This window comes from Podarcis muralis, chromosome 13 (genome assembly GCF_964188315.1).
Source record: "Podarcis muralis chromosome 13, rPodMur119.hap1.1, whole genome shotgun sequence".
Lineage (NCBI taxonomy): Eukaryota > Metazoa > Chordata > Lepidosauria > Squamata > Lacertidae > Podarcis > Podarcis muralis.
The window spans coordinates 27,510,258-27,536,310 of record NC_135667.1 but is presented as its reverse complement, the minus strand read 5'-3'; the positions used below and the strand labels follow the sequence as shown (position 1 = coordinate 27,536,310).

The 26,053-nt window shown below is 41.6% G+C and overlaps 1 protein-coding gene across 28 annotated transcripts in view; it reads right to left on the bottom strand.

Moving 5' to 3' along the window:
* Positions 1 to 25,915, bottom strand: part of MAPT (microtubule associated protein tau) — an 89,989-nt gene extending 64,074 nt beyond the window's left edge. For 8 of the 28 annotated variants that reach the window (XM_028703123.2, XM_028703127.2, XM_028703132.2 and 5 more), the window contains exon 1: positions 10,467 to 10,533. In XM_028703123.2, the coding sequence (XP_028558956.1) occupies positions 10,467 to 10,518 (52 nt within the window). In that variant the 5' untranslated portion in view covers positions 10,519 to 10,533. Of the gene's footprint in view, positions 1 to 9,646; positions 9,779 to 10,466; positions 10,558 to 11,410; positions 11,634 to 11,869; positions 11,890 to 20,426; positions 20,565 to 23,903; positions 23,957 to 25,222 lie in introns of those variants that run through there. The other 20 variants (XM_028703118.2, XM_077917258.1, XM_077917262.1 and 17 more) reach the window with 14 other exon arrangements.
* Positions 25,916 to 26,053: the final 138 nt, after the last annotated feature.

Here is a 26,053-nt window from a genome sequence, read left to right as displayed (position 1 = left end):
TAATATAAAGTGCTATTTCAATTAAGGCAGTCGGCGGGGGGGGGGGGGGACACAACTATTTACTTGGTGGCAGCATAGAAGACCACATAATGGGAAGGGCAAACAAAGGGTGACATTCATTGTTTTGGTCACCTCACCTTCTCTCTCTTGCATCGAAACTAACAACCTGTGCTGTGACATCCATGAAATATATACATATAAGGCGGGGAGTCTAGGGTCTCCTTAGTCCCTTTCATTCATCCTGTTGAACCTATAGATTGAGAGTTTCAACAGTTTTGAGATAATGAAATCCTTTGCCCTTATACAGCACTTTTTATCCAATGACATTAACAAGGAAGAACAGCTCCCCCCTTGCTCCTCCCTTTGTCAAGCTGGAAATAAGCAAACTACAGCAGTGGCGTAACATCATGTGCAAATCAGCACATGGAGAGAAACGAACTGCAAGTGTTGATTCACATATAACGCTAAACTGTGGCTTATTTCCTCCCCACTCAGCAGAGAGGAGTAGGGTGGGCACATCTGAACTGCATTAATGGTAATCTATAACATGTTTCAGACTACATCTTACAGCTGGTTATGTGCAGTAGTGTAGTGGCAAGTTCAGAAATTAAGGGTCCCTTCATGAGTCACAACTACACCCCCCCCACAGCCACACACCCTTCTAATAATACAATAATTAAAAGGTGGGAGGGGAGATTATTATGCAATTAGGTTTCTTCAATATCATACAAAATCAATACACAGAATTTAAAAAAAATATTATACAAGTTTTAATTATACAATAATAATTAGGGATGCATTACAATGATCAATACAGATCTCCATGTGTTGCCTTTCAGCTAGAGCTGCTATTTTCTGTGCAAATAATTTGGAGTGCTGAAATATCTTTTTTTGGAGTGACATCAACTGTCTTTTCCTTCAGGTTCCAACGTATGTAACAGAACTTGCAAACGATTATTTTGAAACTGAAGCACCTTGTGTTTTCAGTGTTCCTAAATATTTAGCTTTGGAGCATACAGAACTCCTCCTCTGTATTATTCCTGTGTGCCTTCCTCAGAGTGACCCTAGCTAGGAGCCAATCCTGTCACTGACTCACCTTCTTTTACTCTGACTGGCTCCCATCAGTACAAAGGGTGAAAATACATCTCTGTGGCTAAAAAGCAACCTTTTAGTGCTGATTGGATGGTCATTGATGACAGAGACTCTGTTGCAGGCTCTGTGACCTCCCGCAACCCCAGACCACCACACCTCTAAATATGTGAACACAGCCAGAGTATTTCCACTTTTGCTTTAGGCAATCTGTCATCTTATTTCACCAGGCTCACATGCCCAAGCTAATTCCCCTTCCATTTTCCCATAGCAGTTCTCTGTCCCACTTCTCACAGCATCTAAGGAACTGGCTATACTCAAGGCAGAACACTTTATACCACTTGCACAGCTGCAATATATATGTGATGTCTTCAGACTAGAACCTTTGGAATTAAACCTTGAAATCCCACCCTCACATCAGTCACATGCCCTCCTTCTGTGTTCCCTGAAATAGAGAGAGTTTAAGCATATCACCAAATGCTTAAATCCAATCCAAGGATAAGTACAGGATTCTGTTTTCATTATCAGTCCTCAGTTCTAGTTCACACACTTAACCAGTTGACAGTCTTCTGCAATGTACACACACAACTTCATTTGAACACATATCCAAGATGTGTGAACATAAGATGCTCCACTCAGGGGACCAGTTTATGTGTATTTCTCCCCTCAAAAAAAGAACTCTTCCTGTCTCACTTTAGGTGTGTGTTTGAAGGTAAGCATGCCTACCAAGCCACCATGCAAAGGGGCTCATCAGTCAGTGAGCAGTTGAAGTTCACTTTACACCTCAGGAGATGTAAAGTGATATCTCCTACCACACCTTTCCCACAAAGACATAATTCATTGTCTTGAAGACTGGCTTTCTTCAGTGAAACCTCATTGAAACAACCACAGCTTCTTCCATTTCAAAACTCATTTTGAAGCTTTGCTTCTTCTTTTTTGGCACTGACTCTCTCTTTGTTCTTTCTTTCCTCAGCACCAAAATGCTGAAATTCTACTCTATTAAGTTCTGAATCAGACATTTTTGTGTGCCATTATAGGAACTTAAATAAATAGAATGAAGATTCTTAGGACACCCAAATCTGAACAATGCCCCTGTGGTTGTGTGGTGAACCCCAAGTCCTACATAATAGTTTCATCATAAAAACAAGTAATTTTCAAACCACTGCCCATATTCCAAGTGAAGAAAGAGAAACCGCTTGCTATAATTTTTAAAATAGTTCTTTATAGCAGCAGTATCGCTAAAAGTGAGTCCCAAACTTAGATGTACTTATAATATACTCCATCAGTAATACTTGCATTTTTCTGTGAAAAGTCAACGGACAGTTTGCTTCTTGGATGCTTGTTGTCAATGAATGCAGGCTTTCAGAAGGAAAAAACCACACACAAACGGCCTGCACTTAGCTGAATAGCCTTTGAAATGAAGGCCTCTCTGCTTTCCATCCTCTTAATGGAGTCTCTATCAAAGGCTGCAGGACATAATGCCTGAAATGCTGAAGTTATTTAAATGCTACACCTTAAGTACTTTCCTCGCTACAGAGCACAATACACATCTGCTGTTTTGGTTTGTTTGTTTTTTAAAGGATTTTATTTCCCTTAGCCACAGAATTATGTGTGGGTTGTAGCAAATTATTGCAGTCACAGGCTAAGGAACCTAACGTCTACAGCTGGATCAGTTCCTCAGACTAAATCCATGCAACAACACTGAAATTCCTCCTCTATGCCACAAAATATACTTTATCTTCAGTATATTCTTCCTGGACAGTCACGTGCCCTCCTTCCATGCTCCCTTAATTGGAGGAAAAAATGAAAGACCCAATTTCAATATCAGAACTCCATGTCAGTCACACACTTACCCAGCTGGCAATTCTCTCTATACAACAGGATGGTGGATACTTGAATGCAAGAAGTACCGTATTTTCCGCCCTATAGGACGCACTTCCCCCCCCCAAAAAATGAAGGGGAAATGTGTGTGCATCCTATGGGGCGAATGAGGCTTTCGCTGAAGCCTGGAGAGCGAGAGGGGTCAGTGCGCACTGACCCCTCTCACTCTCCAGGTTTCAGGAAGCTATCCGCAAGCCTTGGGAGCCCACGGGAGTTCTCGCCGGGCTCTCAAGGCTTGCGGACAGCAGCCTGCAGCCCGAAACCTGGGGAGCACAGCGGAGCGCGCCCCGGGCTTCCGGCAGATATCCGCAAGCCTGGGGAGACCAGCGGGAGTTCCCGCCGGGCTCCTGAGGCTTGCGGATAGAAGCCTGTTCTGGGGGCTGCGGTCGGGGGAAGCTCCAGATTCCCCCGCCCCAGCCCCGTGCCTGGGGGAGAAATAAATTTTTTTTTCTTTATTTCCCCCCCCCCCAAAAAAAAACCCTAGGTGCACCCTATGGGCCGGTGCACCCTATAGGGCGAAAAATACGGTAAATACTTTCCAACTTGCAACAGGAGAGAAAAGCTTCTCTCGGTTACTATTATCCGAGTCTGGGCACTGGGACAAAGCAGAATTCTATCAAGATCAGGATCAGTAGTAGGCTGTTTTGTGAGGTACCTACGATAGCTCAACATCAACTGCTGACAGCAGGACTCTAGCCCCGTAAACAGTGGGGAAACCACTGCTCCTGCTCAACAGGCCACCTTGAGCAGAGGTGGAACAAAGTAGTTGTAAAGAAACACACACACTTACCTGCAGCTAGCCTACCAGCTTCTCTACTCGCCTTGTGTATGTTCTCAAACACACAAAGCCAGACAGAACTGGACAGGTTGTAGAACAGCAAATACTGCTGCCATGCACTACCTCCACAGAACAGTGGTGGTTGCTCTTCCTTGCAGTCATCCAGCAGCACCTCAATCCAGCTCTCACATGAGTGCAAGCACACACAGCAGCAGCAGCAGAATGGAAGTACCAGAAGAAAAGCTGGTGTGTTTTGAAGTTACTTTGAACACTAGTACGGGTTTTCAGAAGTGATGGAGACTGGGGCTGAAGAAGGGTTGGTACGACAGCTGCAAAACAATTAAATCTTGCCTCCTAATAGAGCCAGTAAGCCTACTGCCACTACAGTCATTGGCATCGGAGACAGGCAAGCTATGAGGACAGGGGTTCACTGCAGATCCTTTGCCCAAGAGCCACAAAATCTGGAGCTAGCCATGTCCAGGAAATGCCCCATGGACTAGCACCATTCATTGGGGGGGGGGGCTAACCTAGGTCTTCAGATGTTTTGGGGCTACCAACGGCCATCAAGCCCAATGGTCAGGGATGATGAAGTTGTAGTCCAGCACAGATTCCCCATGAAATCTATAAATATTCAGAAAATTTCAATAGTGCTCAGTAAGTTGTCAAATTTGGTAAAATAGTATCTGGCTACAGAAGTGAAGAGAGGGTTAATATCACATGTGGGTGCTTTTCCAGAGTCTGGTACAGTTCCATTAATTGAAGGAGGGAGTTCCTCTGCATTGTCCCTTGATTTTATGCTCTCCATAAACAAGCAACAGTATCCCTCCTGTAATGCTGCGAAATAATATATCACTCTGCTTCTCAATACTCCACTGCTGTAGTCTCTGGGAATGAAGCCACAGAAAGGAATTATGTGAGCTCCCAAATGCTCAACTTTTATGCCAACACACAGATTTGTTTTTGTCCTTTGATGTCACCTCAGGCTGGAAAAGATGTTGCTCTTTCTATGTCTTGGACCATTAAGAGCTGCATGGTCCAAGGTTCATTTTCTCAGGTTAAGCAAGTAAGACTTTGTTCCAAAGCCTTTCTAAAGATATACCAGTATTTCTGGCAGTGGAGTGTAGGAAATTATTTACTGGACTTGGACAGTATCAGCAAAGAGAACACAAGAAGATTTGGAGTTAGGTACCATCAATATGCAGATAACACCAAGCATAACTGATGGTTGAGAATAGAAACTGGCAGGATGAAGACAAAGAATACATAGGTGCGAATCTGCTCAGGTAAATGATGTTCATCCTGTTTTGGACAGAGTTGTACTCTCTCCAAAGGAATAGGCCTGCAGTCTCAGAGTGCTTCTTAAACCATCTCAATCACATTTCCATATTGGCAGAAAGCACCTTCTAGAAGCTTAAGCTGCCTTGTCAGCTGAATACCTATCTGAACTGAGAAAGCCAGGTCTCAGGTCTCATGCTCCGGTGATGGCCAGGTTAAACTACTGTTATCTAGTATACATTGGGTTGCCTCTGAAGACAGTTCAGAAACAGAAGTTAGTTTAGACAATAGCTGCTAAATAACAAAGACCAGGCATTATAAAATTATACTAGTGCTCCATCAACTGCACAAATTCTCAATTCATTTCCAGGTTCAGTTCTCAAGTGCTAGTTTTTAGCCTTCATGGCTTGGCACTAGGATACCCAAAGGATTGTATTAACATGTTCCTGTACGTACACTAGGCAAGGCTCTTTAAGTTCTTCCACCACTTGAGGTGCAGATGGCTACCAGAGAAAGGGCCTTCCCAGGAAGAGCATTATAAAATCAGGGCACCACCACTGAAAACTCATTTCAGCACCAAACAAGATAGATATTTATTTTCTCAGCCTTTGCAATTCAATTTGACCCGTTAACTGGATTTGTTGTTTTTATGCTGCTTCTAGTGATTTACTGGTTTTAATACAGCTCCATATGCTTTTAATTTGTTTTATTGTGTTTTTACATTTTGTAAGCCAATTTTATTAAAGGGTGGGGTAGAAATACCTCAAAATTTAAATAAGATTTTTTCCTTTGTGGTCTTGGTAATGGTGTGGGCTGAACATCAGATCAGCCAGCATGCAAATGGAATACAATTGGACATATCTATATGTCAAAAGTTGATGCACAGCATTAAAAGTGTTAAATTTAAAAAGATCAGAATTATTGCCAGGAATGTATTGACCCGAAGAACTTTTTTCCTTGAGGACACTATATATACGGTAAACAAACATTTTCCTACAACCTTGCAGACCGCAGAACACGTGTTCTCATTTGTTTTATAACATGTAGTAACTCCAGTGTTTTATGCTATTTAGCATCCTTGTTATAAGCTATAAGAATTTTAAAAAATGAAGCAGGATGCACAAATAGGAATAGGCAGATACTTCCATTCTGTATCAGTTTCACATCCACTCAATACATTCAATAAGTCTTTCTGGTTCTGTTGTTTTTTTTAAATGTATAAAATGTACACATGTGTTTTTTATACTTCTCAATGCATTTCCCCAGAAAAGACACATCTTTCTATGCATTTTTAACTAAAACTGAAAGGCAAAATTTGAAGAAGTGTGCAGTTTAATTAATAGCTGCATTCTGATCCATATACAAGTCTAGGACTGCCAAATTTGTTCACTTGAATCAATGACTGAGCATTTTCTAACTATCATTTTATAACCACCGGTTTTGTCTTTGGATCCATAGTGCCTTCTAAAACTATACAGTTCACCCTTAAAGTGCTGAATTAAGAGTCTAGTATTCCTCCTCCTTTAGTTCAGAACCATGTTTCTTCTACAGAATGAATTAGTTTTTACAGTGATAGGAAGAAATTTATACAGCAAGTTCTTCTAAAACAAATAATTCTAGGCCCATTTTTCCTTTTCAACCTCCTTGCATGAGTTTTAGAGTTTACTCTACAGTTTAAGACCAGTTGTGGCTTTTGGATCTTAGGATAAAATGCAAGCTTGGAGCAAACTCCCGAAGGAGATTGCATAAAAGGTTCTTGTAATGACTTTCTTAGAAGCTTCTTTCTAAAAGATAAAAAGCTCCTCATTCAGGAGACACACTGAAGATCTACAAGTTCAAGGTCTCTGCTGTTGCTTAAAACCATTGCTCTCTTCCACATGGAAGCTACCTGTCAACTCAGATTTGTTCATCCAGCAACTGTCCAGGTCTTAAGCAGATAGATCTTCTACATGACCTCCTACCAGATATTTTAGCTGGAGATACTAGGGAATGGACCTAGGACTTTCTACATCCCAACATGGACTCTACCACCTAAGGTTCCTTCCCATCACAATAATCTTTACAGATAACTAAAAGGTTCTCTTCTCTTTTTAAGAATAAGTAGGAGTCTCTGAAGACATGTCTTGATAACAGAAACAATGGCTTATATCAGGTTGCATCCAACATAGAATAGAACTATTTAAATTAATGGTCATTATTAACTTTGGTCTAGTAATTTCATTGAGTCTACTCTGAGTAGAACATAGCTGGCTACAACCCACTGAGTTGGCACACCCACTACAGAATTAATGAAACTGTCAATGCTGATTTAAGGAGGCAGGTTAGGTTTTTTTAAAGACATTCTTATATTTACAAATATAGCAGAGAGATGAAAAGCAAATAAAACCTAATAATTAAAAAAAACCCCACTGCCAGCTGATAATAACAATAAGTATATCCCATCAATCCTGGTTTATATGTACAGTAATTATATGTACAGAATTAATAAAGACAGTCCAAATAGGTATCTAAACTAATTATTACAAGCCACGTGTTCAAATACAGAAAGGGCAGTGAGATCTTCAATCCAATGGGTGACAGATGGCAGTATAAGTCTCTTAGACACCAAAAGGACTCATAGAACTCACTTTTGTTGTCATTCTGTTAGTTCAATATAATTTATGAGTGCAAATATTAATGATTTTCTCAAAACAAAGTTGATATGAGCATTAACTTCTGACAAGAAACAAACCATTACAGGACATGCCCACATCATAAAGAGGAATTTTCAGCATTACACTGCCAACATCTAACAAATCTCTTCCTATAAGAGCACTGTGATGTCCAACATACTGGAAACACCAATTTTTGTTGTATCACTCTCAATTTTAAATCTAACGAAACACTGCATATACATGCAACTTTCGATTGACTGAGCTGAATGGAATACTTTAACCCTCTGTTCCATTCAACTTTAAGATCCTGGACATAACACTTTTTTAAAGAAGAACATTATTCAAGGCATACATTTACATTAGCATGCAATGATCACTCTTTTACAAAAAAAGTAAATGGTATGAGAAGGCTGCTAAGCTTATGAAGTATTTTTTGAAATATGAAGTTTTGTTTTTTAATAGCTGCTTCTGATCAAGAGTATGTTCACACTCAAAAATGCATCAGGCATAATAAAAAAGTAGAGTAAGTTTGTGAATTATATAATTTTCTGCAGCAACTTTTGAGGTTTATTTCTTCGTGTGTTGCTGTTCTGCATGAAATCTACACACACACCCCAGCACAAAGAGACTATCAAACAAATGTGTTTTTTTCTTGGAGAAATATTGGGCCTAAAATTTGATAGGCTGCACAAGATACAATATATGCAGATCAGCAAAATAAAAATGGCATACCACACGGTATGCATTTTAAATATATTTTAATGATAAAATTAGTTTAAAACAATTTGGTGTTGACATATTGAGGAGGGCGTTATGTGCATGCACATACCTCTACCTTACTTCGAAAGTATGAGCTATGAGAACTCTTCTTTACAGGGAATGGAACTCTCAGTCAAGATACAATATATCTACCTTCTTGTTGTTGGCTTTTGGGGGAGCAATACAGGGAAATGGGTTTCTACTTATAATACATTGAAATAATGCAAACAACTTGGTGCAAGTGTGGAAAACCCATGTTGTCTTTGAATTTGATGTATTTAGGAATGACGCTTGAAAGCAATGTTTCATAAGTATAGTGGTAACTTCAGTTGAGTTTCTTGTGCAAATTAGGTTGGAACTCTAAACACACTTAGCAGTAATAGACCTCACTGAACACAGTGGAACTTCCTTCCAAATAAACATTATAGTATTGCTCTGCTATGCACGGGTGAGGTTGTCTCTGCCTCTTGGCACTGCAACCACAAATACATCTACTGGAATGCTCAGAGACACACCAGTTAGAAGGAACTAGGGGAAAACCTGATGGCCACATCAGCTTTTTCCTTGGTTCCAAACAACCCAAGAAATAAGAGTTTCTCCAGCTAAAATACCTGTATTAGCTGGTGGCAGGAATTTCCCTAAATTTCTTCTAAAATATTAAGTGAAATGCAAGGATGATGCAAGACCAAAATCTGGCTAACTCCAGTACCAGATCCAAGAGACAGAGCTCTTTTCTTATAACCATAAAATTAAAGCTTTGCAATGCATCTAAAGGGATTACCACCAAGTATGTTCAAATGCTATGCTTTCATTCAGACTGAAGTAGAATAGAAAGAAGTCTTAATAAATAATGTATTAGAGAGCTGGTGTAGTGGCCAACAAGTTCCTCCTTCAAATCTCACCTCAGCTATGAACTCAGAGAACAGTCAGTCCCTCATCCCCAATTCCCACCTGTAGCATAGGGACAATAAACTAACCTACCATACAGGATTGTTTTAAGAATTAATGACATCATATGCAAATGATTTAAACAGTCTAAAGAACTATAAATTAGCAACCATGGATTAGGGAAGTTATAACACATACACTGACTATTTAAAAGGCTGAATAAATATAAGGACAATCCCAGGAATCTTTTTTACCCTAGAATTCTATGATCTCACCAGCCTAACCATGCAGCCCTTGCTGACAAATCAGTGGCATTACTTACCAATATAGTAGTTTATTTGCACATTACAATGACCAATTATCCCCACTAAAAAAATGGAAGATGCAGCATCAATTACGGGGAAAATCCATAATAAAAATGTGTTTCTATATTCATTCTAGCAAGGCATCTATTTTAATGCCAATTCTGCTGGTAGACAAAAGGGTTTTTCCCTCTCTATCCCCACCCAAAACTACAGGAGCATACCACAGTCTTTACCCAATGAGAACTGCACTTTGCATCCATGTATTCTAGCCTAGCAGGGGCGTGACCAGCTGCTGCTATTACACTCAGATCCATTTTTCTCTCAGAGAAAACCATCTGAGACAGAGAGAAAAACAATGAATGCACAGAATAATCAAGCTGGAATCTTTGGGTGACTATGATTCTCTAGAAAGCTGTGTGTGCGCCGCCCCCCCAAGCTCTCCACCACATCTTGATCAAGAATCATCTATCTCCCTGTTATATTTCTGCTCAGAACAGTAACTATTAACATAATAAGCATGGAGAAGGGGGAAAGTCATTTTCATTCTCTTTCAACTCACCAGTCTTGTGCTACTGTTACACCCAAGAATTAAGAATCCTAAATATAAATCCCATAATACTGACCCATATAGAGGAACAAAGCAACTCAGCTCTTAGAAAAGAGTACTGTGCGGGTCATTTACTCTATCTCCGATTTCCACAATGGAAAAAAAATGCTAACACAGAATACATTTTGCTTTCTTAGGCTATTTCCCCCAATATCATAATTATCTAAGCAATACTAGAAATATGACATGGACTGCAAAACATGGCACCACTGATATGAAGGAGAGCCCACCCTTTTTCTCTCTCCAAGATCCACACCTACTGCAGCACCAACAGCCTATCATTCGCCATCACCCTCACAATCAAAACCAGTCTCCCAAGCAGGAAACCAAACCTATCAGAGACAAGAGATGGGGGGAAATGACAGTTAACAGGGTCAAAAAAGGGGTTCCTTAAAATTCACCTATAATTCCAAATGAAGTTAGCAGATCATTTGTTAAATGATAAAATAAAATGTTACATATGGATGTTTTTTAAAAAGAAAAAAAGAAAGTGTGCCTCAAATTGCAAAAAAACAAGCAAAAACTGCATTCCAAGCAACTTATTACTTATACAATGTTATTTATTTCCAAAAAAAAAGAATAAAAGTAGATGTTGTTGTTGCAAAATATTTATAAAGAGATACATACAATTAAGCCTACCCTTGAGATCCTAAGAGACACACCCCTACTGCCCCATTTTGCATTAGGATTACAAGCCTCTCCACTGAATGATGAGATGGAAAGGAGCCCTAATAAAGCTACAATAGACCAGGGAGGAAAATAACATATTTGTACTGCCACACGCACTGGCAGGTGGCGAGTGCGTATTTCTTTGCAATAGGGCTCCTCTTTTCAGAGGCAGGGGTGTGGTTAAAGGAGAAGAGATGAATGCTGTTCAAATTGCTGCAAATAGGAGAGTTGTATAATTGTGAAGAGAGCATTAAGAGATCTACCGACATCATATGCAAACGGAATTACGCCGCGTACTGAAGCCATCGGATCCAAAGCTATATTGCATGGCGCGGCGCCTCTCCCTCCAGCCACTGCAAGCGCATTCACTGCGTAACCGCACGCACCTGTACGCTTAACACACCCCCGCCCGTCCATCCCCACCACCCAAAGGTTTGCAAGGTCTGAAGGCCCTCGGTGCAGCTGCTCTCCTAAGAGCAGATCGCACCGTGCTGGGAAACCCTACCTGGCGCTGCGGCTGCTAATGCTGCTGCAGGGAGAGCTCTCTGGAAAGTCTCGCTCACCAAAGCCGGGAGGAGGGGGAGTGACAGGAAAGAGGGAGAGACAGACAGAAAGAGAACGCGCCTATCTAGCGACGGGAGCGCGCACAGGCTCCGGAACCTTCCCGAGAAGAACTCGTATATGCGCGCTCGCAAGGGCCCTCCCAGCTCCTCGAGAAATAAGGTTGCTCCCACAATGAAAGGCTGCCCGAGATAGCTCTCCCACGCACGCGCACAATGCCCGCCCGTCTCATCTTTCAGACACCTCCCTACGACCGTGAGCGCATGCGTGGAGGCTTTACACCGACTCCCAATGTGTTCTTTGTCTTCTTTAGAAAAGCCGGGTTTAAACAAAAAACACACCAAAAAACCTCCTTTTGGAGCCGCGCAGGCGTGAGCGCTTTTTATCAAATAATAAGAGTTACCGTTCTTTATAGTGCATGGGACGCAAGGTCAGCGCAGTAGGATTACAGACAAAGCAGTGTTTGTTATAGTGCCATAATTAAGAGTGTGGTGCCCCACTCTGAAGTCATACTGGAAAGCGTTTTGTAACATCCCTGCTCCCAGAACACGCATGTTTACACTTTGGTATATACCATGGGCGTCCGCAAGGGGGCGCATTGCTCCCTCATTAGCCATAATCCCCAGATTCCCAATCTTACTTTTTAAAAATGAAAGATCCCTGCACTTGTAGAATCAGGAATATGAAGCCAAAATGTGCAGGCATTTTTGTTTTGTGAGGAACTAGCCTCTCCCATCTGTCTGTATTTTTAGCCAATAAATGAAGTCATAGTAATGATTGACATTTAGGAAAGCAAATCTTGCCAGCTAAACAAAGAGCAGGCTAGAAGACCTTTTTCTAGAGGAAAAAAAATCTTCATTTGCTTTTAAGCATTTTTTACTGTTCTTCCCTGTGGAAAAGTGATTGCTGTCCCATACAAAACAACTCATTTATCCAGGATTTTAGTATCACTGTGACTGGGAAGTAGTGTGTCAACCCAAAACAAAAGGTAATAGGAAAGACAATATATTTCTAATGTGGATCTTAATTAGATTCCCCCCCTCCCCAGTTTGTAATCATTTAAAAAACACTCTGCCAATACATACATAGAGACAATTCATCATTATTATGCCCATACTAGGGACGTGGGTGGCGCTGTGGGTAAAAGCCTCAGAGCCTAGGACTTGCCAATCGCATGGTCGGCGGTTCGAATCCCCGCAGCGGGGTGCGCTCCGGTTGCTCGGTCCCAGCGCCTGCCAACCTAGCAGTTTGAAAGCACCCTCGGGTGCAAGTAGATAAATAGGGACTGCTTCGTCACGCTGGCCATGTGACCCGGAAGTGTCTGCGGACAGCGCTGGCTCCTGGCCTCTAGAGTGAGATGTGCACACAACCATAGAGTCTGTCAAGACTGGCACGTATGGGCAGGGGTACCTTTACCTTTACCTTTATGCCCATACTGCAGAGGCCAGGGCTGTGGCTGGGAGAGTGAGTTACGCCAGTCCTGCAAAGTAACCAACTGCAACTGTTGTTATATGCCTCTTGCCTCTTTGGGGAGAGGAGAAAGTATACAACAACCCTGAATGGTAGTCCAATGTTATTATCCTGGTGTATTGGGGTTGTTGTTTTTTTAAAGGGAAATGCATTTTGGAGCGGGGATTGGCAGCAAAATTAAGGACTAGAGGGAACAAAGCAGCGAGGGCAAGCATTCCTGGGAATGCCAATGTCACAGATATTACTTTTTATTAATCATTCATAATTTAGTATCTATCATACCTTTCAACATTACACAAATTAAAATAGGAACACATGTACTATTCTTGCATCAAGGATTGCTACCTGAGCACCCCTCCTCCTTTATGCTGTTACTTGTTGACGGAGGCTTTGCTTTGCTTCCTCTATTGTGGGCCAGGCCAAAGGGGAAACAAACATGGTCAGAAGCAAGGGTGCACAGAACAACTAATGTGAATTTTACCTTTGTAGGGTAGACTAGTTTCTACACAAACACCCCCACCACCACCTCCTCTCTCCTTCATCCAGGCAACCAAGAGGCAACATCACAGTTCAAGGACACATTCCAGTCAGGTAACAACAAGGAAGGCCCATCCCATCTCGCCACCTGAGGAGAAACATGAATGTGACAACCCCTGACACTGGATCACCTCCCCCCCTTACTGAAACCTGCCAAGTGGGGGGCGTTCTGGCAGCAGAAGTGGTGGGGCAGGCGGGCGGGATGTTGCCTCGCACTTCTACTGCCTGAGGTGGCCCTCTGCCTCATGGGTGGGCCAACTGTGAGTAACAACACTAAAGCAGGGCCAGTGAGAGCTGTAACTTGGGGAGAGTCCCAAGGGCCATACAGATAGGCCCAGTGAGCCACTTTTGGCCAACAGCCTGAGATTCCCTATCTTTGCCCTAAAGGATGGCTTACTTCTTCTGTTTGGCTTGTGCTGCACTAAGTGATAGTGGTGTCCAGAAAGTCAGCCTACTGTGTGGACTGGTCTGGTCTTCATTTGATGATGGGTGGAAGTTATTGAAGTACTGTTGCAATTTCTCAAGGAGCCTCCTTTCCTTGGATCCAAATTATTAATATTTCATTAATCTATCACAAGTAGTGAAGAGATAGTTAAGGAGACTATTTGGTTGGATAGTTGTTTATCGGAGCTTATGGAGAAGGGAAGCAGTGCAATGGTGTTTGCTTTTTAAACAACCCAAAAAGCTTGAATCTAGCCACGTTATTTAAAAGTTTATTTAAAAGTTTTTTTAAAAGGTGCTTACAGCACCTGTAAACCTGTAGATTGACCACCCCATCTACAGCATATGAAAAGGCAGAATGCACTCCAGATTATTGCCATGCAGCTCAATCCTATAGTCAAAAGTAAGTGCAATGGGCCTTACGCACAGGTAAGTAAAGGTAAAGGTACCCCTGCCCGTATGGGCCAGTCTTGCCAGACTCTGGGGTTGTGCACCCATCTCACTCAAGAGGCCGAGGGCCAGCGCTGTCCAGAGACAGTTCCGGGTCACGTGGCCAGCGTGACATCGCTGCTCTGGCGAGCCAGAGCCGCACACGGAAACGCCGTTTACCTTCCCGCTAGAAAGTGGTCCCTATTTATCTACTTGCACCCGGGGGTGCTTTCAAACTGCTAGGTTGGCAGGCGCTGGGACCGAGCAACGGGAGCGCACCCCGCCGCGGGGATTCGAACCACCGACCTTTCGATCAGCAAGCCCTAGATGCTGAGGCTTTTACCCACAGCGCCACCCGCGTCCCTGTTTACACACAGGTAAGCTTGTACATAATAGTTGCCAGCTTCTGTTCCTGCACGTGCATTTGCAGGATAAGCACTAAAGCCATAGGCATCTGCCTCAAATTCATATTTAACTTATGGATACTTGAAACAGAATAGTGAAATCTCAGTTTGTGTCATGCTGTCTGGCATTGATCCCCTTCTCAAGTTCAGGGGAACAAAAGGGTTTGGAGGCACCTCTCTTTGAGGAGTCACCCCATGTTGCCAGACCTTCCAGGCCAGAAGTGGCTGCTTTACTGGACTTACTCAGATCTAGAAGACACACATGCAGTGTAGTCCCTTGTAAAGTGTTTCTTAGGAGCAATAGTGTGTTTTTAAACTACCTGTTACACAATTTCTGCTACCCGATTTTACATATTCTCATGCAAAATTAGAGACATGTAGTTAATGTTGGTACAAATTTTAAAAAATTGCATTGTTATAAAGAATATTATTTGACTTTTCTCACTATGTCTCTGTGATTCTTGTTCTCTTCCCAAATCATTCTTTATTTTTTTATTTAATGATTAATCAAAATGGGAGGAAACACAATTAAATACTTAGGGTTGTCTTACTAGGGAAACCTCCTGCAGTTTTCCCATCCCTAAATCCAATTACAGGGGATAAGTAACCATGGAATAGGATGGTAATAATTCTTTTGAAGAAGCTGCAGTAAGTAGCTAAACCTAAGGAGCATTATCTGAACGACTAAGCACTAAAAACTTAAGGAGGAATTTATTTGTTGCCTTTTTTAGATACATCATTATTATCACTAATAAAGCACAGTGTTGAGAGGTCTTGCATATGGAAATCAAACTCAGGTTGACAAACTTGTCCAGAACCTATATACCATTAACAATGGTATCAGTCTCCGAGTATTTGAACTTCAAACAGAGAATCATGTTGTAAATTGTATACCTTGTTTCTCTATGACCTCTCAGTCTGTAAAGAGGTACATTATTGTATTGTATACCATTCCTGCCCTACTACTGCTGTGAATGGTCAATTAATTGAATTGTCACAAATTTTACTTTCTGCATTTAATCACCTGACCATACTGTATACTATTTTCTCACTGTACACCCTCATGTATATACCTACCAACTAAATATGACAATACATGTATTTGATAAAGTGGACTCTAGACCACAGATACTTATACCGTAATAAATTTATCAGTTTTTAAGCTGCAATAAAATTCTAAAATGCTATCTTCAGAAAGCATATAAACTATCATGCCAATATATCAGTCCTCATGGCAGATACTCTATTGTATTCTCTTTTGCATACTTCCTGTTCCCCTGAAACATGGGTGCAGGGGTCAAGTTCGGATTCATCGTTTAAATGCAGGCTACAGATAGGTAACCGTGTTGGTCTGCCATAGTCAAAACAAAAAAAATTCCTTCCAGTAGCACCTTAAAGACCAACTAAGTTAGTTCTTGGTATGACCTTTCGTGTGCATGCACACGAAAGCTCATACCAAGAACTAACTTAGTTGGTCTTTAAGGTGCTACTGGAAGGAATTTTTTTTGTTTTGACTAAATGCAGGCTGTTATCTGAGCATGTGTGCCAGTTTCCATGTTGATGTCTCAAGACCAAATAACACTTTATACTAGTAAATATTTGTTTCCAGCACAATGTTTACTGATGTAACAAAGAATATTAGGGTAGGGGGCACTCACAGGGGAGAATCAACATGAGGGAATAAGGACTGCTTAACTCCTTCTACACCAACTGGTGCTCTTCTGCAAATGTACTCATCTAACCTATTTTACTTTCAGCCAGCTTCAACATTAAAGATAATCAGGAACTAGAGAATCCACACATTAGAAGGTAGCAGAATCTTACATTGAATGTGAAAAGTGCCATAGCATAACATTACAAGGGGGGAAATTACTTAGGTTAGAGGGAATCAAAGTAATTAGAAGCAAGCACAAGAGACAACAAGCTACAAAACATAAACTATGTGCATAAAAAAAATAAGAATGATAAAAAAGACATGACTGTTGACATGTTTTCAATGCTGGCATAAAGAAAATTGTGGGGGTGGGGTGAGGGAAGCTGAGGGAAACACAGTGGAGAAGAAGTCCATGCTAAGGTGCTCACATTTCTGCCCTCAGTTGCTGAAGAAGCAAACCAAAAGCATTCTAGAGCAGCTGTTCACCAATTTTCCCAGAGAAAGGTTATGCGCAGCCACATCTAGGGATGTCAGAGAACACTGATAGAAACAGAAATTGCAATCACTGATGTCTGCTTATTTGTCCCATGTCCAAAAAAACAAATCAATCCAGAAAAAACAATTCCTATTCATTGCTGTTCTTGTCTTCAGTCCAAACATTACGTAATTTATGTTTTCCCCTATTTGCATTAAATTTCCTTTGCAGAGATACATTGTGTAATAGGGCCACCACACTGGCAACAGGGGTTAAATCATGTTGAAATAACTGTAGAGCTTTTCCTTAAAAAAGCTCAACAACTTCAGGCGCTCAACAACTTTAGCCGCTCAACAACTTTTGAGGTGTCATGGTTTTTTAAATATGGCAACCCTAGAATAATAGCATTAAAATAATTAATTAATTGCATAAAATTCTGCTGCAGTGAACAGTGACATTAATAATGTTGTTTTTGTTGCAAGCCAAACTGCAGCAGAACAGGAACAGCGCTACCTGCAACAAACACCAGTTGGACTGAAAATCAATAACTTTTTACATCCCTAGTCAAATTCTATGCACACTTGCTTGGACATATGTCCCTCTATATACAGTCTTACCTTGGTTTTCGAACAGCTTAGTTCTTGAACATTTTGGCTCCTGAACGCCGCAAACCCAGAAGTGACTGTTCCAGTTTGCGAACTATTTTTGGAACCTGAATGTCCGACGGGGCTTCCGAGGCTTCCGATTGGCTGCAGGAGCTTATTGCAGCCAATCAGAAGCAGCGCTTTGGTTTCTGAATGTTTTGGAAGTCGAGTGGACTTCTGGAACAGATTCTGATTGACTTCCAAGGTATGACTGTACAAGACTTATTTCCTTGTAATTGTGCATAGAAGTGTGCCTTTCAAACCTGTGTGTTCCAATGAATAATAGTCCATACTAGGGGGCTTACACCATTGGATCCCCATAAAACCTTCAACCATCTCAAGATGTCCTGCCTATCCCCATCCCTGCCAGAGGCTAGACATATTTGTTTTCTGTTGGTGACAAGCAAAAACATAGGTACTAAAGGAGAATTCTGTAGTCTTAACCCTGTAGTGCATTAATTAGACTTAAGCACGTTGCTTATATGAGACTGGTTATCCCACAATCTGAGGGTGACTGCCAAAGGAAGTTTGGCAGTTATAGTTGAAGTTCTGTTTGATGAGATGGGACTAGTGAGTGAGATGTTATAACTTTTTTCAGTTAATGGAATTCAAAAAGGTATTGGGGTTGGGATTACAAGGAACAAAGTATCAATTTGTTGGGGTCTACCCTTCTTTTCAATGAGAGAAAGGGCAAGAGTTCTTCAGTGTAAAAAGGCAAAAGAGCAGGCATCAGTGGGAATTTCTGGAAGGGCTTTGATATTCTTCTGAAACCGTGACATTTTAAATACTAAGTAAAATATTAATGGAGACATCACAGTGTCTACCTCATGCAGGAATAGAGGCTTGACAGGGGAAGGAAATAAATGTCTCACTAATAGAGTTCTTTGACTGTCAGCAAGCATGTGGATGCATGGTAGGGCTATCAATGGCTGCTAGTGACGATATAACTGAGACCAGGGAAAGGGCCCTGCCGTGGGTGAGAAAAGAAAAGCCAAGGTGGAAGACAGAATGGTGTGGCTTATTATTGTGTGTTGTATATATTTAAATTTACTTTGAAATTACTTGGAGTCTGTGAGATTTAAAGGTAAAGGTAAAGGTAAAGGACCACTGACAGTTAAGTCCAGTCGCGGACGACTCTGGGGTTGCGGCGCTCATCTCACTTCATAGGCTGAGGGAGCCGGCATTTGTCCACAGACAGTTTTTCCGGGTCATGTGGCCAGCATGACTAAGCCACTTCTGGCAAAACCAGAGCAGCGCACAGAAATGCTGTTTACCTTCCCACCCGAGCGGTACCTATTAATCTACTTGCACTTTGACGTGCTTTCAAACTGCTAGGTTGGCAGGAGCTAGGTACAAATCCAAATAAAAATATTGCGGAAGTCAAGCTACCCTTAGGGATATAAAATGTATCCTGTGAAATGCATTCAAGACAGGGCAAGTATACTTGTGCACTACTTCGCTAGAATATACACACTTTTCTTATAAATCCAATTAGCATTAATCACTTGAAATAGATTCAGAGAAGCACTTCTTCTTTCATCTAAATATTTAATTGCCTAATCAGCAGCACTTAGGGATCCTACTTGAAGCATTAAAACATTGGATAAAATATATGCTGATACCCTGGGAACTGAATTGGGAGAAGCATTTTCCAAGTATTTCAGCCACATGGTAGAATTAACATTCATACTCATAGGTAAGTTTTGAAGCACTAACTTATAAAGTATGATACAAGCTTATCAATACAGTGTTATTAAAGACACTTCACAGGAAGGGTACTACTACTCAGAAGAAGAGATATTGCTTACAAGCAACTCTCTGCCACAGTCACAGGATTTGTCCGATTTAGGGTCCCTCCATGACTTTAAAAAGGTTAATTGGTTCAAAATATTAAGCTTATTTTCCCCTTAGCCATAACCTTTGCATTCCAAAGCTATAATATTTTGTGCCACATTTTTGTTACTTTGGGCGGGGAGGGGGGAGCTACCTATTTGGTTCCTGCAGCAACATATGTAAATAGTTTGCATTACTCTCAGGAGATCCACTTGGTGTGCTAATGGTAGGTGTCTTAACGATACTATAAAGGTGTGCTTATTCATACTCATCCTGAAGTAGACAAAGGTAGGGGTCCCATGCCTGTGAAGAAGACACAACCACTGGCAATTTTTAGTCTGATATATGTTTGGGCATACAACAAGAGTGATTACTTCTCTTAAAAGACAAAAAAAATATCTTTTGTACTTTAAGACACATATAAAACAAACTAAAAGAAAGGTTGCTATCTTTTTCTCTAAGCCCTGATTCTGTGCCTTCAACAGCCGTCTAACTCACAGAGATTTAACCAGTAATTTTTTTCTCAATGATATGATGGATTCTATGAAACGACTTCAGTGGGCACTTTTGGCTCATAACTAAATGTTGCTGACCATAGTTAAACCCAATACCACAGAACATTAAATAAAGTATTTCCAGACATGCATTTTACAAGCTCCCTCTTGCTCTTAATGTCTCTGTTAGTCAGATCTTTAAAATAATGTTTCTGGCTGCATAATTTGATGCTTCTCTTTCTTTCTGCAATTATACTTTCTATACTGTTCTGGAAATCCTACAGATATTTGGGTTCATTTGGCCCATTGTGTGGTTAGCAACAGGTTAACACTAACCTCTAAACTTGAATGAAATCCACTACATTAATATAAAAAAGCCTACATTTATCTTGCATTTAACCACTCTCTCAGATAAGTAATGATTTATTCTAAGTCAGAGCTGCTAGATGTATCACATGAGTGATCTTGCAACACACATACTGTATCTCTATGTGGATTGGTATTATTCTCCCCCCTTTTATGCAATTATCTGCAAGGCTAAACAACATAAACATGCATACCAATATTTATTCTAATTACCTTATAAAAGATTCCTTTGAATACTTTTTCCTGGGATTCACCATTTAACCTCTTCCCAGAATTCCAGTTCTGTAGATCACGTTTTTCTTGTTCGGTGTGCGGAAAACTCTTCCAAAGTGCTTCCAGGTATCTGTCAACCTGCAGACAATATGGACCCTGCTCAGTAGCTATGCAGCACTTGATTGCTATTATTTATAAAAAGCATACATCCCTATGGCACTCAGTGTAGCAGGAACACCTGCTGAATATAACACACAGCCCCCACTTGATTACCAGAAAGGAACACTTTCCCCATTGTACAGATGGACAAACAAAGGGTTAAATGACTCCCCTAAGGTTCCACAATGAGTCTGTGACAGAACTGTCTGCCTAAGGTATCCGTATGATCTCTGTCACCATAGCAGCCAGCTAGCCAGCTAACCTCACAATTGGTGTATTTACAATCCCCTTTGGGGGTATTATCCCTCATTTTTTATGACAGGAAATTGTAAAGTCTGCGTAAGTCCAGAACCTGCAAAAAAATTAAAAACTTGTCCCACACAGATGATTTGAGGGAGTAAGTAGCCTATGTCTAGCCTTGTCTCAGATCCCAGCAATTTATGTATTTAGGCAGCTTGAGTCCTCCCCCTCTAATGCATTTCAATTAATTTTAAATAATGGGAACTTAGAAAAAGAAGAAATATCCTTGCCAAATATTTCCCTTATATTAGAATATATATTATTTCAAGTTACACAAATTAGAAACTCAACATGTATTTATTAGTTCACTGACCGGGTGATGGACCAGAATGAAAAGCAGGAGGAGACAGAGAAACTGACAACACATTGTAGCAAGGATGCTAGTGAGAAAATTTGTTTCCCAAATATGAGTAGATGTGAATTAGAAGTTGAATGCTACCATTTGAAACATGAAACCTGCTACAAATTCTCAACAGTGTCAGTATGATGGACAGTGTGTTGCCCTTCCAGCCCCACATGTAGGAACAGAACCAACACCAGTTTACTTTAGAACCACCCCTGCCACTCCTGATACAAAAAGCAGCAGTGGGAATATAGTTTAATTGAATCCATGGCTCCTAGGCATTCATTATTGAAGGGTTTAATATTTCAAATCTTAACAATTATCTTTGGCTCCAAACATTCAAGTTCCATAGTGCTTCAAGAAATGGATACAATAGCCCCATTGTTATTCCCTTTAGCCTCCTAACAACCTTATGAGACAGGATATTCCAAGGCTCTCTATGAACTTTAGGGATCAGCAGATATTGAAACATGGATCTCCTACAACCAAATTTAATCTAGTGTAGCATATGGTTATCCAATATGCAAATTATGTCAGTGATATGCATTTTTGTTAACCACATACACTATGGTTCATTATATATTTACAGTAAGGCCTTCAGTTATTAATCAGATGGCCACCTGTCACTAAAGTATATTATTGTGATACTATGCTCTATCCAGTATCAGTATATAGCAATTAAACTGGCCCCCCCACCCAGTTATAGCTGTCTATAATAAACATAGCAGCTCCTGGAGTATAGCAGACAGGATCAAGCTACCAGTACTTTTGTTGTCAGAAGTCAGACCACCATCCGTGAATGGGCTACTGACTTGCAAGTTGCTGGTTGCTGAGATACTTGCAAATAATGATGGACTACATGGATCCTTATCATCATCTGATGTTGAATTTAACAACTTATGTGGAAGTGTTCTAGGGATAACATGAAATAGTAAGCCTTGCCTGTTAAAAGGAAATACTCAGTGGACAGAGGAGTTTTTCAGTGGTAATGTGGCAAAATAGTTTCAGCAAACTTTGTTGTTGTTTAGTCATTTAGTTGTGTCTGACTCTTCATGACCCCATGGACCAGAGCACGCCAGGCAACTTACTCAGACATATAATTTATGTACCTAAATTTGATGTAATCAGTCCCAAGGAGACACCTTGGAGGGGCTGCTTAGATCAGGGCAAGGGGTAGGAGAAGCCTATTGACGATGCTGGATTGGGAAAGCTGCATGGGGACACAACAATCTAAGAGCTCTGGGAGCTAGAATGCAGATGAGGAGGGTCACAGTGGGTTTTCATCCCGATGCCCCATTTCAGTCGCACACCCACTTTTGACTCAAAGGCAGCCCCTGCCTGCCATGCCTCCTGTACCACTGGAGCCTTCGCCTCCCACAGCCTGTGCCTCTCTGCTCTCCAAGGAGGCATTTGATTCCCATTCTGGCTCTAAGGCAGCACTGTCAGGATCCTGTCACCTAGGACGCAAAGATTCCAGCACCAGTGTGAATAGACAGCTCATGTTCAGCCCACCAGAAAGAGTGCCTGCTTGCTTGCTCAATCTAAAGACACATTCCACTCACTATGCAGAAGCTGTGCTTGCCCTATGCTTTTATAATAGGAGCCCAGGGGGCATGTCAGCTGTTGGATCAACGTTTCAGCTTGCTAACCTTGCCGTGCACCTGCTGTGCTGGTGACCCATGCTTTGCTTATGTACCATACTGATTTGAACAATTTTTTTTTTAATTAAAAAACAAAATCTGTGTCCAAGTACTTTGTCCAGTGCAAGCTATGACACTGGGTTTTAAAATACTTATTGACTATATATTTATTTTAAAGTGATTGTTTTATGTATATTTCTTTTTATTTGGTTTGTTGGTTTTAATTGTGCTCTATCTACTATTTTATTTGTGCACTGCTTAAAGAGTTTTTTTGAATAAGGGATTAATAAATTTTATGAATAAGAAAAGATACTCTTAATTTGTAAGTGTAACATTACAGTCTTTCAAATAAAAAGAGTAATACATACAGGTCTGAAAGCATTATCTTAACTTGTAATGCTAGCTGAAATTTCTGTACAGTAGCGAGTTTCTGTACGCTGCTCTGGTTTGCCAGAAATGACTTACGGTAGTTATGCTGGCCACATGACCTGGAAGCCTTCTGTGGACAAACGCCGGCTCCCACGGCCAATAGAACGAGATGAGCATGCAACCCCAGAGTCATCCGTTGCTGGACCTAACGGTCAGGGGAACCTTTCCCTTTAGTGAGTTTGAGGTTAGACTAAATGGGGTTTTGGGATTCCCTCCAATTCTGTGGCAATATAGCTATAAGATGGGATTCTGTAGAAAAAGAGACTGCTAAAAAGGTCAAACAAGTTTCTTTATTAAGGAAATAACTTAGGTCTGTTAAGCATCTGCTGTGTTACATAACCTAGGACAATGTGTTGTGACAAACTAATAAGTGGAGATACTTCCCAACAGTTTACATAGGACTTCCGGTGAACTATGTCCTAACCTTCCTCCCAGTTTCATATATGGGCCAAAGGCACTTGGGAAAAGGTTAAAATAACTGAAACAACAGCCTTATCTGCAGAGCATTGGAATATCAGTTATCTGAAGGTTGTTGGCTCAAGTGCAGAAAACTGTGAACCGTAGAGGGGTACACAAATGTTACACACGAGAATAACTTTGACTTACCAGCCTTAGCTGAAACATCTTTTCATCACACAGTTTAAGAGTGAGCTCACTTTCTGTAAAGGAAGAGTGTAAATAAATTATGAAAGCCATAGGAGTGTGAGGTGATTGGTGCGGAGACAGCAAGTATTTAACAGAAGTATAAGCCTCAGCACATTTACAGTGAGTTTCTGTTAAGAGTGTGAGTGGAGACTTTGATATGGTATCCCCAAGTCCTTTGATATGGTATCCCCAACTCCTCTGGAACTTCCTTCCCCAGGAGTTCTCTATGATTCCTTCACTACTTGCATTTAGGGCAGTCAAAACTTTTCTTTTTTATCAGGTTTTTGAGCCATCCTAGATATCTGGGCTGCTGTGAGTTTTGTTGTTGTGTTCATATTGTTTTTACTGATTTTAATGTGTGCCACTCTGATCTCTTGAGGGCAGAGAGGATATAAATTACTTTAAATAGAAAAATAAAATATAGCGACAAGCAGCAGTGTGAACACTAGCTCTTTAAGGCTGTGTCAGTAGAGTGAGAGAGATGAGGCTCTTTGTAGTGTGCCAGAGTATAAACAGATGTTCTCCAGTGAGGGAAGTGAGGATAATCTCAGCATAGGAGCAAACATATTTCATATGAATGAGGATGACTCCCAACTGTATGAGCTGAAATTGAAGCAGCATGAATGGTGAGTCTGAGTGTCACTGCAAAGGAATATACTGTAGTGGGGTCAAAGAGTGGCAAATGGGTAAGCAGGTGTAAGGAAAAAGGGTGCCTCAACAAGTGCAATGTGAATATGAAGCTGTGTAGAAGTGAACTTCACAGTAAGAGTTCCATGAACCTAAATGAGTGTTTTGGAGTATGAGCACCAGTATTTCATGAGGCTAGGAAGATGAGCTTTTGAGAGGTGAAAAGTGTTTTAACAGAGGCATTGGTTCCTGTGGCCAGCCCACCCATTAGGCCAGGTGAGCTGACCACCTCAGGCGGCAGTATCCAGCCTCCAAGGTATGCATCGCCTGCAGCCGCAGTGACAGCAGAGGATGCAGCACACTCTTTGGAGTCTGGGTTGACAACCTCCTTGGCAGCCCCTCTCCCCATGCTGCCTCTACAGCAGCCTCTTGGTGAATAGGAGGCACTGCTGATCTCCTCCCACCCCTAGGGAGGAAATAGTGAGGGCTGCCCTCTGGGGTCTCCTGAGCTCTGCACCCACCCACTTCAACCATCAGGTAAGGTTGATTTGACACCCCCTGCCTGTTTCTGCTGTGGATCTTCACTCCTGCCTTGTTTTCAATGTAGATCTGCATTCCCTCCCCCTTTGTTTCCAATGTAGGTCTTCACTCACCCCTTCCTCCCTGGCAGGTTGGGGGCACCATTTTGTTATTTGGCCTCAGGTGCCAAAATGCCTTGGGCAGGCCCTGTTGGTTGGTTCCCTGCTTCTATACACATTTTGTGTCAACACACGCGTGATGGTCCAACGAGTTATGAAAATCCCCACCTCAGCAAAACCTATTAACCAGAGGAGAAAGTGGTGCGGGTATAAAAAAGCAAAGTCAAAAGCGGTCTGGTGGGTGCAGTGTCCAGTTTTGGACTTCTTTTTTTAACCTAAAGTCCAAGTCTGACCCTACCTCACAGGATTGCTTTGGGAATAAAAAGGTAAGGCTACACAGACCATCCCAAGCTCTGGAGAAGGCGAAGGCAGAATGAAAATGTAATACAGAAGCTGCCTTCAACTGAGGACTGTGTGCTGGCGAGGAGTTATTGTCCCCCTCCAAGTGAAATGGAGGGGGCATAAAAGTGTTCCAGAGCCTGCATAAAAATATGGAAGAAGCGCTGAGGAGAAAGCATTTCGAGAGAGGGAGGGCTAAGTGAGAACTATGAGCCGTGCAAGGCTGAGGAGAAACCACCTCCTAGTGCTGGGCCTTAGGCCTCGACTACGCCTGGCTGCCTTTGCCTGCCTAACTGAGCGCGAACTACGCTGACAGCAAGAAAAGAACGGCGAGCGAGGCTCGAGCCAGATAAACCGTTGGGCGCCTTCAAAAAACCCCTCACAAAACCCCACCTCAGAGGGTGGCGCGTTAAAGCCCCGCCCCTTTTTCGGCACGAGGCACAGCCGATTGCATCACAGACCGACGGGCGCGCGGGCGGGGTAAGACAGACCCGCGCGAGATCTCCC